This window comes from Macrotis lagotis, chromosome 2 (genome assembly GCF_037893015.1).
Source record: "Macrotis lagotis isolate mMagLag1 chromosome 2, bilby.v1.9.chrom.fasta, whole genome shotgun sequence".
Lineage (NCBI taxonomy): Eukaryota > Metazoa > Chordata > Mammalia > Peramelemorphia > Peramelidae > Macrotis > Macrotis lagotis.
This window is the reverse complement of record NC_133659.1, coordinates 172,001,774-172,014,249: the sequence shown is the minus strand read 5'-3', so window position 1 is coordinate 172,014,249 and position 12,476 is coordinate 172,001,774. Positions and strand designations below refer to the sequence as shown.

The window sequence follows — 12,476 nt, the reverse complement described above, 5'->3', positions numbered from 1 at the left end:
GTTGTCTCTGGATAGGCCCCCAGTCCCAGTGTCACAATTTCATCATGCCAATCTCATAAGTTTTCTTAGGCCAGAAAAATGTCTTTCTTTAATTTTTTATTGACTCTTCCACTCTAAAAGTTGATTTGAGGTGTTATTTTAAAGTTATTTTGAGGGGAATGTTGGGAGAGTGCAGCTGTGTGCCACCATCTTGGCTATACATCCAGTGAGTTCTTATATGGCAAAGCAGATAATGCTTCTACCTTAAAAATTACTTTTGAACTGTTTTTGTAGGTTGGTTATACTCCAGACTGGATCTTTCTGTTGAGAAATGTAATGAGAATCAGCCCAGATCAAGGTCAACAGTTTGCCCAAATGTTGGTTCAAGATGAAGAACCACTTGCTGATATAACACAGGTAAATGTGCTCAGAGGTCTGCTTGTTTCTTGTTGATTTAAATGCATGAAAGAGGGTAGCTAATTTATTAGTAAACTTTGGAAAGACAACACTTGAAGAAATGGTGATATTTGTTTGTGGACTCTCCCTGCTTTAAAAATATATTAATGTTTAGTTTTTGTGAAAAAGTTTCAGTAACAAATTTTTTTAAACCATGATTAGATTCTTTAGTTATGAAATTTATAGTAGTTTAAATGACCTCTTTTACTCTTTTCTTTAAAAATGACTCTTGAATCTGTGAAATCAGGTTTTTATTCTCATGTGAATATATAGTGATACCTTCAAAGTCTTTTTTTTCTTTTATAGATTGTTGATGTGTTTATGGAATACAACTTAATTCAGCAGTGCACTGCATTTTTGCTTGATGCCCTGAAAAATAATCGTCCATCTGAGGGTCCCCTGCAAACACGGTTGCTTGAGATGAATCTTATGCATGCCCCTCAAGTATGCTTTTTTCTCATTTTTTAATGATATTTCAAGTATCTTCTTGTTCTGTATATTAAGTTGAAGACAAAATATAGCATAAATCAAATTAGCATAATTTGAAATCCTATTAGTGTGTTACATGTTAATCTTTATCCTTCTGAAAGTATAATTCTTCTGAAAGTCTTACTGCTGAATCAGTCAGCAAGCATCAGTGACCTAGTGAAACAAAACCCTTATGAATCTCTGCCCTGAAGACATTCCTATTCTGTCATGGGAGGCATGTACATGAATGTGTTTGAAAAATACTGCAAGGTGTCTTTTTGTTTGTTTTTTTGTTTTTTAAGGAGAAAGGCCACTAGGGAGAAGGGCACTTGTAGTTGCATAGATTAGAAAAGGTTTCTTGGTGATTGAGAGACAGGGGATTCCTAGAAGCAACTTGAGGAAGGCATACTTTCCAGGCATGGGTTATAACCAATACAAAGGTATGGATGTAAGACTTAATGGGAAGACCATTTTGATTTAAAAAACCATAGAATGTGGGAAAGGCAATAATATACAAACCTGGAAAGGTGGTTGAAGCCAGTTGTATGTGGGATTCTGATAGTCAGATGGAGGTATCACTTAAAAGCAATAAAGAATATTTAGAATTTGAACAGAGGAGTGACAGATCTGCACTTGGTGCTAGGTGGAAGATAAATTGGAGAGGGAGGAATCCCTGAAGTAGTGAGTTCAGGGAGAAGACTATTGGAATCCAAGCAAGAGGTAATGATGAGAACCTGGGCGAGAGTGGTAGCTATGTGAGTAGAGAAGGGAACAATGGAGGAAATATTGTGGAGATAGAAAGGGTAAAATTTGGAAAATGATTGAATATTTGGACTGAGAGGAAGGAATATAGAAAATGACATTAAAGTTAAAACTAGTAGAGTGTAAGGATGTTGGTACTTTTGTAAAAATTAGGGAACATTTAGAGGAGGAGAAGGTTAGTTGGGGAGATGAAAGCTCTATCTAAATTGGATTTGAGTGTTCATATAACATGCAGTTGGTGATTTTGGGCAAGGGCTTGATATTGGGTTGGGAATGAGAGAATAACTTATTTCTTTCATACATTATTACCTGATTATTGAATTAGGACCAAAGTTTTTTACCTTTTCTAATTTCTTAATTAAGATTTCCCAAGCTAAGATCTACTCAGGGGTTTCGTCAGGTAGAAAAGATGGTCGAGTGTAAAATAAGTAGGAAATCTTTGAGGAGAAGCATTGAAGGGGAAAAAATATTTGGATTTATCAATTAAGTAGTAGTTGTTGGGGACAGCTAGGTGGCTGGATACAGCACCCATCCTGGAGTCAGGAGGACCTGAGTTCAAATGTAACCTCAGACACATAATACTTAGCTGTGTGAGTTTGGTCAGGTCACTTGCAAAAACTAAAACCAAACCCAAAGGGGCAGTTGCTAATGCTGGAGAGACTCATTTTGAGGTTGGAAGCCAGATTGCAGAGAGATGAGAATTAAGAGTAAAAGATATAGAAGCAAGTGTAGATAGCTTTTCTTCCATTTTCATTGAGAAAGGAAGGAGAGCCATGGGGTATTTGTTTGAGGAAATATAGGGTCTCCTGGAAGTTTTTAAAGATTTAAATGTGTTTGCAGGAAGCAAGGAAACTAGAGTATAGAGGGAGGTTGGAGATAACAAAGAGGGAAGAGATCGTTGAAAGGAAATAGGGGAATATGTCAGAGGTTGATCTTGGTGAGAAAGGCAAGCTCATCAGATGAATAATGGAGAGATGGGGGACTTTGTTAAGGCAAGAGCTCATTGTAAGTGGCCTCCATTTTTTTTTCAGTGGAAAAGCCCCTTAGGTAGTTAGAAGAGAAAATTTGTTAGGAGTAGGAAGGAAGGGGAGAAAATGAATTTATTAAATGCCATGTGCTAAACACTGATGATACAAATACAAACAGAAAAGAAAGACAGTCTGTGCTCTTAAGGTGCTTATCTTCTAAAGAAGGAAAACTATACATACAAGACACCTAAAAAGGGACATTGGAGGGGGAGGGCCACGTGAACCTAAAGGTTAGGGTTAGATAGGAGAATGAAGGCCAGCCTTCACAAAATGGAGGCTCTAGTAAGAATTTCCCATGGGAGAATGGGACAGATCTTACAGTGATATTCAGTGATAAACTTTGCTGCAGATAGGATCCAGTTGAGATGAGATAGCACATTTTCTAACTGATCCAGTCAGATTCTTTGTGTACCTTCTTCCATTTCTGTTCAGCAGCCCATGAATAGGCATGTAAGTGTTGAATGGTAGGAATAATCCAGGGTGGGGGGTAATAACATTAGGACCAAGGATTTAGGGGGAGAAGACAATGTAGAATTGAACTGATTTACAGTGGGGTGAGGATAAAGAGGGAATGGAAGTTGGAACTTGGGCAGTGGCCTAGGAGAGTACTTAATAATACTACAAATTTCTACCTTTTCCCCAAAGTAGTAATGGGAGAAAGGAAATAACCTGTGATTTTATAATTGTAGAGAATCTGCATGTACTAATGTGGTTTAGCACCTTACAGCATTAAGAGAGGTGACTGGAGCATGGAGCAGTCAGGCCCAAAAAAACATATATATATCTTAGAGGTGGGACTTGAAGCCTAGTCCTCCTCTCTTCAAGGTTGATTCTTTATCTACTATACCACATTGCTTCTCAAAGAAGGCTTTAGACCCTTTGGTGCATATTTGACATGCAGTCTTTAACTGTACTATTTTTTTTCCTTGTATACTTTTATTTTAGCAAGTCACTACTCAGTAGTAGTCAAAGAAGAGGAAATATGCTTTTATATTATATAGTATATGGTTTACAAATACCTTCAAAATGATCCTGATTATAGAATGAGTAGTCCTTAAAAAAAATTAACTGTTCTTTGTTTATTCTTCTAGGTTGCAGATGCTATTTTAGGAAACCAGATGTTTACACATTATGACCGGGCTCATATCGCTCAACTCTGTGAAAAGGCTGGCTTGTTACAGCGTGCCCTGGAGCATTTTACTGATTTGTATGATATTAAGCGTGCAGTTGTTCACACCCATCTTTTGAACCCTGAGGTATGTCTCCACATAATAATGATGATGGTGATGATGATGATGATGATGATGATAACCAGTTTTAATTTTACTTAAGGTCTGTGATCTTGTTGAATTTTTTTGTTCTCTCCAAGAATGTTATACAATGTAACTTTTATCCATGTCTTCCCTAAGGACATGGTAGTTCTTAACTAATATTGAAAATAAAATGTCTATTGATGATTGTCCTGATAGTACAATGGTTTTTTACTTCCCTGACCCTTAGCATGATCTTTTTTCATCATTTTGTCTTCCAGTGGTTAGTTAATTACTTTGGATCCTTATCCGTGGAAGATTCCCTGGAGTGCCTCAGGGCTATGCTTTCTGCCAATATTCGCCAAAACCTACAAATTTGTGTCCAGGTGGCTTCCAAGTATCATGAACAACTTTCAACTCAGTCCTTGATTGAACTGTTCGAATCTTTTAAGAGTTTTGAAGGTAAAGTTTAAGAATTCTGTACTATTTAATTAAAAAAAAAAAACTATGAAGAATGTACACTTCTGTGTATTGGACAGATAATCAATTTAGTAGAAAACTTAGTCTCTCTCCTGGAGATTTTTTTCCCTGAGACCTTCTACAGAATGACTTTTATTTTTACACTCCAAAAGGAAAAAATTCTGGAAGAGCTCTGAAATTTAGATTTTAAACCACTTTCATCATCTTTATTTATCTTGTATTTGGTATCCCAACAGAGTTGAGGCATTATTAGTCTTGAGTTCTGTATTTCTTGCCAAAAATACAAATGAGTTTTATGTGCAAGGTAAGAATAACAACTTTGGATGACCATCTTGGCCCTTGAAGTACTTACTACTGAGAAGATATGAGATGTATTCAGGCTGAAATGCAAGGAAGATCAAGATCAGATCAAGTATACATAAATTTCAAGGACTATATATCACCTATATGGGAGGTGGAGGGAAAATCAGGTTAAACTTTATGAAAGAGTTGGCGCTTGAGTTTGGTCTCAAAACAAAGGAAAAATTTTTATTTTATTTTATTTTTTTAGTTTTTTGCAAGGCAATGGGGTTAAGTGGCTTGCCCAAGGCCACACAGCTAGGTAATCATTAAGTGTCTGAGGCCGGGTTTGAACTCAGGTACTCCTGACTCCAGGGCCGATGCTCTAGCCACTGCACCACCTAGCCACCCCCAAAGGAAATATTTCAATGTCATGTAAAAAAAATCCTTTCTCAGTTATTCAAGTGCATGAAGGTGAATCAGGTTTGAGGAATGCCTAATTCTAGTTTGACTATAATATAGACTATCTGGAAGGGAGTTGGTATGAAATTAGATGATTCAGGTTTTAGAAGACTTTTTGAAAGGCAGAATATCATATCAGTTAGGTAACAGGTTGCCACTGAAGATTTTTTGTAGAAGTGTGTGATACCAGAAGATTTTTTTTAAAGAAGATAATTTTGCTAGTTATACAGAGGATAGATTGGAAGTAGGGAGACCATTTAGGTGCTTGTTAAGAGTCATCTAGATGAAAAATGATGATATAATAACAAGATGCTAATTTTAAAGAGATTGTGTGGGTCGGCTAGGTGGCACAGTGGAGCCACCAGCCCAGGAGGACCTAGGTTCAAATGTGGCATCAGACACTTAATGATTGCTTAACTTTGTGACTTGGGCAAGTCACTTAATCCCATTGCCTTAAATAAAAAATTTTTTAAAAGAGAAAGATTATAAGGAGGATAGAATTGATAAGACCTGGCAGTTGAACAGATATTGGAAATATTTAGGATAGAGAAGAAAAGAAAGCATAAAAATTAATGAAAAGATTTCATGCATAGGTGACTTGATAAAATAATAGTACAATAAACAAATAGGAAAGGAGAGAAAGGGCAAGTTTTGTAAGGAAAGATTATTTGTTATTGACACGGGCATTCCTAGAAACGTGCATATATTCTTAACTACTGGAACTTAATGATTAATGAATTGCAGTTAAAATTTTTAGTAATTAAACTACTATTCTCCAAAGGGCATGCCATTTTGAAAAGGCACTTTGAGAAATTTAATAGAAAATGTTCTCTTCAGTTATTAAAGGAATAGAGCTTTCTCAGTGTTTGCTTTTTTTAAGTAGGGTTTTTTTTTAAGTAGGTTTTAAGTAGGGTTTCCAGACTACTTGAAAAATATATTGAAGTAGATTATACAGAGTTTTTCCCCACTTAATTGTAATTTTTCTTTCACAACAAGATTAATATGGAAATAGGCTGAATATGATGGTATATATAAAACCTTTATCTGATTGCTTGCTGCCATGGGGAAAGGAGAGGAAAGGGAGGGTGGTAGAAAAATGTGGAACTCGAAAAGTTTGCAAAAAGAATGAACATTGAAAACTCTCTTTGCATGTAATTAGAAAAAATAAAAAAAAACCTTAGAAATAAAGTAGATAATAGGAGATTTCAGAATGGAAAGCCAATTGCATTTTTGACTCTTAGTTGGCTCTTGTTAAGAATTTTATTGTTTACTATAGTGTGAAGGTAAGTTCCAAGAGAAAGAAATTCTCAGATAAATACTTTTCTAAAATGGTCAGAGAATGTCCAAATGGAGATTTGAGTAAGGCATTCTGCAGGTACAAAAGCTCAAACCATAATATTCTTTGCTTACTAAAACACTCTTCATTAAGTTTGTAAAACAGTTGGTCTTTGGAGGTCTGTTTATTTGGTCTTTTTTTTTTTTTTTTTTTAGTTTTTTTTTGCAAGGCAGTGGGGTTAAGTGGCTTGCCCAAGGCCACACAGCTAGGTCATTATTAAGTGTCTGAGGCCAGATTTGAACTCAGGTACTCCTGACTCCAGGGCCGGTGCTCTATCCACTGCGCCACCTAGCCGCCCGAGGTCTGTTTATTTGGAATACTCTCTGATTCCTTTTATTGTTTCTAAGCAGTTCTAGTACTAGCTACACATGTGCATATTTTCACTGTGTTAGGGAGCTGATTTCCCATGTAGATCAACATGCTTCTTTAGTAAATGATCTTTGAGAGTCGCTGGAACTTGAGAACTCATCATTTTACCACTACACTTTTTTTTTAACTAGTTTGTGCTAATAGTACTAGTGTATTCTCAGACCTTTCTAGCTTGTGATATACCTACCAGAGCTAATATTCAAACTGGTTCTTTATCATGATGAGACATCTATTTAATTCCTTAGAGTAAGACTTCAAACATTGTCAGTTCGGTTCATCAGAGCTTTTCCTGATAAAAATCATTTTCATCACTTTTCATTTGAATCTAAATATTCTTTTTTCTTTTTGGGGTCACAGCTACCCCATCACCAGTTCTTCACTTTGTTCATTTTCTTCCCATTCAGTAATTTTGGCTTAGCATAGCATAACATTTAAATATGGAAGTTTCAAAAAGTTTCTCCTTTCTCACAGATTAGATCTTTTGAATCTTAATTCTATTTAGTTTTTTTAATATATAATTGTTTCATGAAGATTATGTGTTGTGTGCTTTATAATGTATGATTTCTTAACCAGAGGAAATTGTTATTTTTGATTGTTAATTTTTTTTAAAGGACTTTTTTATTTCCTGGGATCCATTGTCAACTTCAGTCAGGACCCAGATGTGCACTTTAAATATATTCAGGCAGCCTGTAAGACTGGACAAATCAAAGAGGTAGAGAGAATCTGCCGAGAGAGCAACTGCTATGATCCAGAGCGTGTCAAGAACTTTCTCAAGGTAGGTTTTTCCAAACAAAGTAAGTCTACGGATGATTGATTAACTTGCTAAAAAATAAGTAATTCTGTAGAAGATTTTAAAATTATGGGTGTCCTTAACTCTACAAAACTGAATGCTAAAAGCATTTTTTCCAATTTAAATAAACCTCTGTCTTTCTTTTGGAGAAGGAAACTAGTAAGAAATAGACTATGAAATTCAGTTGAAAAAAGTTGCCATTTTAAGAAATTTTTTGCTGTGAAAATCCATAGCTTCATCTCAAACCTCTACAATACTATTAGAAAGAATCTTCATAGAAGGTAGAGACTAATGTCTCCAGGCTATGATTATTTGTCTGGCCAATAAAAGTATAAGGTTTTTATTTTATAAAAATAAGACTAATATTCAGACATACTAACTATGGTCTTGAAGACCTAAACAGGTCTTGAACAATTAGCAGGATAGAGGATACAAATTAACCTCTTGTTGCCTACTATTTTGTTATATGATAGATCTAAGCTTTAGAGAAATGTTAACTATTGGGTTGGTCATTGTTGAAATGATAAAGCTTTTAAGAAAAAATAATTTGAACAGACAATTTAAGCTAGTCAAAATTTAACTTTGACTTCATTTCACTCAACAAAGTGATTGTTTGGTATGAGAATTAAAATGGGGAACTTAGTAAACTCCTTAGAAAGACTTAAGTCTCTACATATGGACTATAGAACTATTACCACTTAAATGAATTTATTTTTTCCCCCCTTCTAATTTTTATCTTTAAAAAGATGGCTTTTACAAAAACCCCACCATTTTATAAGTGGTTTTACAAAAGCATCTTATAACTTGTCCTTCAGAAGAATCTTAAGTTAGAATTATAACTAAAGGGTTCTATCTTATCAGGTAAATTGAGAAAGATAGTAATATGTAGTCTATACAACTATGACTTATAATAAACTCCTCCCTCAAGCTATTTTTTAAAAATTTTTATTAAAGATATTGAGTTTCACAGTTTTCCCCCAATCTTGCTTCCCTCCCCCCCCCCCCACCCCACAGATAGCACTCTGTTAGTCTTTACTTTGTTTCCATGTTGTACCTCGATCCAAATTGGGTGTGATGAGAGAGAAATCATATCCTTAAAGAGAACAGAATTCTCAGAAGTAACCAGATCAAACCATAAGACATCTGGGTTTTTTTTTTCCAAATTAAAGGGAATAGTCCTTGTACTTTGTTCAAACTCCACAACTCCTTATCTTTATACAGATGGTACTCTCCTTTGCAAACAGCCAAAAATTGTTCACAATTGTTGCGCTGATGGAATGAGCAAGTCCTTCAAGGTTGAACATCACTCCCATGTTGCTGTTAGGGTGTACAGTGTTTTTCTGGTTCTGCTCATCTCACTCAGCATCAGTTCATGCAAATCCCTCCAGGTTTCCCTGAAATCCCGTCCCTCCTGATTTCTAATAGAACAATAGTATTCCATGACATACATATACCACAGTTTGCTAAACCATTCCCCAATTGAAGGACATTTACTGGATTTCCAATTCTTTGCCACCACAAACAGGGCTGCTATAAATATTTTTGTACAAGTAATGTTTTTACCCTTTTTCCTCATCTCTTCAGGGTATAGACCCAGTAGTGGTATTGCTGGGTCAAAGGGTATGCACATTTTTGTTGCCCTTTAGGCATAGTTCCAAATAGCTCTCCAGAAGGGTTGGATGAGTTCACAGCTCCACCAACAGTGTAATAGTGTCCCAGATTTCCCACATCCCTTCCAACAATGATCATTATCCTTCCTGGTCATACTGGTCAATCTGAGAGGTGTGAGGTAGTACCTCAACGAAGCTTTAATTTGCATTTCTCTAATAATTAATGATTTAGAGCATTTTTTCATATGGCTATGGATTGCTTTGATCTCCTCATCTGTAAATTGCCTTTGCATATCCTTTGACCATTTGTCAATTGAGGAATGGCTTTTTGTTTTAAAAATATGACTCAGTTCTCTGTATATTTTAGAAATGAGTCCTTTGTCAGAATCATTAGTTGTAAAGATTGTTTCCCAATTTACTACTTTTCTTTTGATTTTGATTACATTGGTTTTACCTGTGCAAAAACTTTAATTTAATGTAATCGAAAACATCTAACTGGTTTTTAGTGATGTTCTCCAACTCTTCCTTAGTCATAAACTGTTCCCCCTTTCCATAGATCTGACAGGTAGACTAGTCCTTGATCTTCTAATTTGCTTATAGTATAGTTTTTTATGTCTATGTCCTGTAACCATTTGGATCTTATCTTGGTAAAGGGTGTGAGGTGTTGGTCTAATCCAAGTTTCTTCCATACTAACTTCCAATTATCCCAGCAGTTTGTATCAAAGAGGGAGTTTTTATCCCGGTGGCCTGACTCTTTGGGTTTATCAAACAGCAGATTACTATAATCCTCAAGCTATTTATTAGACTTTACCAATTCACTTTGTATAAAATAACTAAACTCAAAACCTTCCTTCCTATGAATTAAATCATATGCTAAAACTTAAGCCTAAATTTTAGGGTGGGATAGATTCTCCAAAAATATGAAAGCTATTGTGAAGAGTTATAGCTTTCATAAGCCTAAATTCACATAATTGAAATCAGAATTGCTTCTTCAGATTATAGACCCACTGAAAGAATAAAGGATTATATTGGATTACCTCTCTTGTTTTCTCTACCTTGTCTAGGCATCAGTTTCACCAAGTTTTTATTTATTTAAGGCAATGGAGTTAAGTAACTTGCCCAAGGTCACACAGCTAGGCAATTATTAAGTGTCTGAGGCAGCATTTGAACTCAGGTCCTCCTAACTCTAGGGCCAGTGCTCTCTTTAAAAGTTATAGCTTAAAGAATAGGTTTATGGATAAAGCACCAGCCCTGGAGTCAGCACCACCAGGAGTACAGTCCACTGCACCACCTAGCTTCCCTTTCACCATTCCTTTAAGGAATCAACAGTAATGCCTTGCTTCCTTATGAGAAACAAATGGTGTAGTTGCTGGTATAACTTTGGCATTGGAATTATCTTAAGACCCCCTAAACATTCTCAGTCCAAAATTTTTGTTGTCTCTAGGACCAGTCTAATTTTCTAGGATATCTAACCTGAAGACAGTGCATCCCGCCTTGCCCTGTCACTTGAATTGAAATGCTGTTTGTTCCTCTTCTCATTCTTCAGGCTCTGATCAGTTTAGGGAGATAACAGGGCACATCAGACCAACTTATGCTTCCTTCTGAGGACTGCTCTTATTCTTAAATTTATCATTCATTCATTCATTTATTTATTTTTGCGAGACAATGGAGTTGATTGACTTGCCCAATTACCAGTTAGGTAATTGTAAGTGTCTGAGTCTGGATTTGAACTCAGGACCTCCTGACTCCAGGGGCTGGTTGTTCTATCCATAAATCTGTTCTTTAAGCTATAACTTCTAAAGACAGCATTTATTAGTTTGGTTTGAGGGGCACCATTGTAGTAGTCCTAAATTCTCTAGTAAGATTCTTATTAGAAAGAAAAGAGGTAAGATTACCCATAATCAGTGACTCTAAATATCTTAGACACTTGCTCAAAATTACTATAATTGTTCTGAAAATCTTAAATGATTATAGTTGGAGAGCATTTTTGAATCACTATGATAAAAACCTTGGTTACTTTTTGCCTTTGCTGAGCATTATCATTGGAGTAATTGAACAAATATCTTATTTTTCTTAACTATCTTTTCACTTTAAGTTATTGATTTTGAGTAGACTTTATGTGCTTATTATATTTTTACACTGCTTCAAATAATGTTTCCTTCAGAAACCCCCTTTAACCTTTAAATCATCTGACATTATCTCCAAGAATGCTGAATCATTAAAGGTCAAAATAATATATCAATATATTTATATGAAAATAGTACCACATAAAGAAATTAGTTTACTAATATTCATAGATCATTGAGGAAAAATTATTTTTAAGATGAAATTTAAATTTAGCTAACTTTGTGAAAATAAGATAATTGGAAACAATTCTCCTTTCTTGAGATTACTGTATTATATGGTATGTTACGTTTCCTATTACTTAAACATTAGCTTGCTTGAAAGACTTTCCTAAATGTGTGAAAACAAATCTGTAGTTGGACTTCTACTTCAGATTTTTAACCCACTCTCACCTTAGCCTCACATTTTAAAATAAAAATCTGAAAGTGCTTCCTAGTTTATCTTCTGTAGCATTAGTTATAATCTGATAATATTGTGACTACTGATTAGAACTCAATGATTAGATTTTGTTCTACGTTTACAAACATAGTTTAATTTTTACTCTGTCATTAAGGAAAGTTTCTTAGGTTCCTCAGCTTTTTCCTCAAGAGTGTCTTAAAAGCATTCACTGAGGAATTTTAGTCTTGTCTATATGTAAATAAATTCCTGATGGAAATTGTTGTTTTTTGTGCTGTTCCTTGTGTCTGTGGAATGTGCAGGACATGTACCAGGTAAATCTCCCAGTACAGGTCTTTCCCACCTGTCTGTAGCATCTTTCATATCAGTTTGTAAGATTATATCCTGGGATGTGTAACCCTCAACACAGCTTAATTTATGTAAGAGCATCTTGCCTGGCCTTAGTCTTACTAAAGCAACACATGATGCTTCTCTGTCATGGACATCATGTTGTATGAGTGAAAAGCATTTGAGTGGATGGATGCAGTGGAATCCATAAATTGCAAAAGGGCCTGAGTGTTCTCCATCTGCAACAAATGTAAATTAAGTTCTATGATTTTGGCAGAGAGCTTTACTTTCTTAAAGCAGTTTTCAAGTGATGGACTTGTATATATTAACATCCCAGTGTGTTAATCCTACACTCAGAGC

At 35.3% G+C, this 12,476-nt stretch overlaps 1 protein-coding gene across 2 annotated transcripts in view; it reads left to right on the top strand.

Annotated features, from left to right (window-relative positions):
- The window catches only part of CLTC (clathrin heavy chain), a 73,767-nt gene that overhangs the window by 43,019 nt on the left and 18,272 nt on the right, over positions 1-12,476 (top strand). For both annotated transcript variants that reach the window (XM_074223573.1, XM_074223574.1), the window contains exons 10-14: positions 274-396; positions 742-879; positions 3,785-3,949; positions 4,225-4,405; positions 7,481-7,644. In XM_074223573.1, coding sequence (XP_074079674.1) covers positions 274-396; positions 742-879; positions 3,785-3,949; positions 4,225-4,405; positions 7,481-7,644 — 771 coding nt within the window. The remainder of the gene's footprint in view (positions 1-273; positions 397-741; positions 880-3,784; positions 3,950-4,224; positions 4,406-7,480; positions 7,645-12,476) is intronic.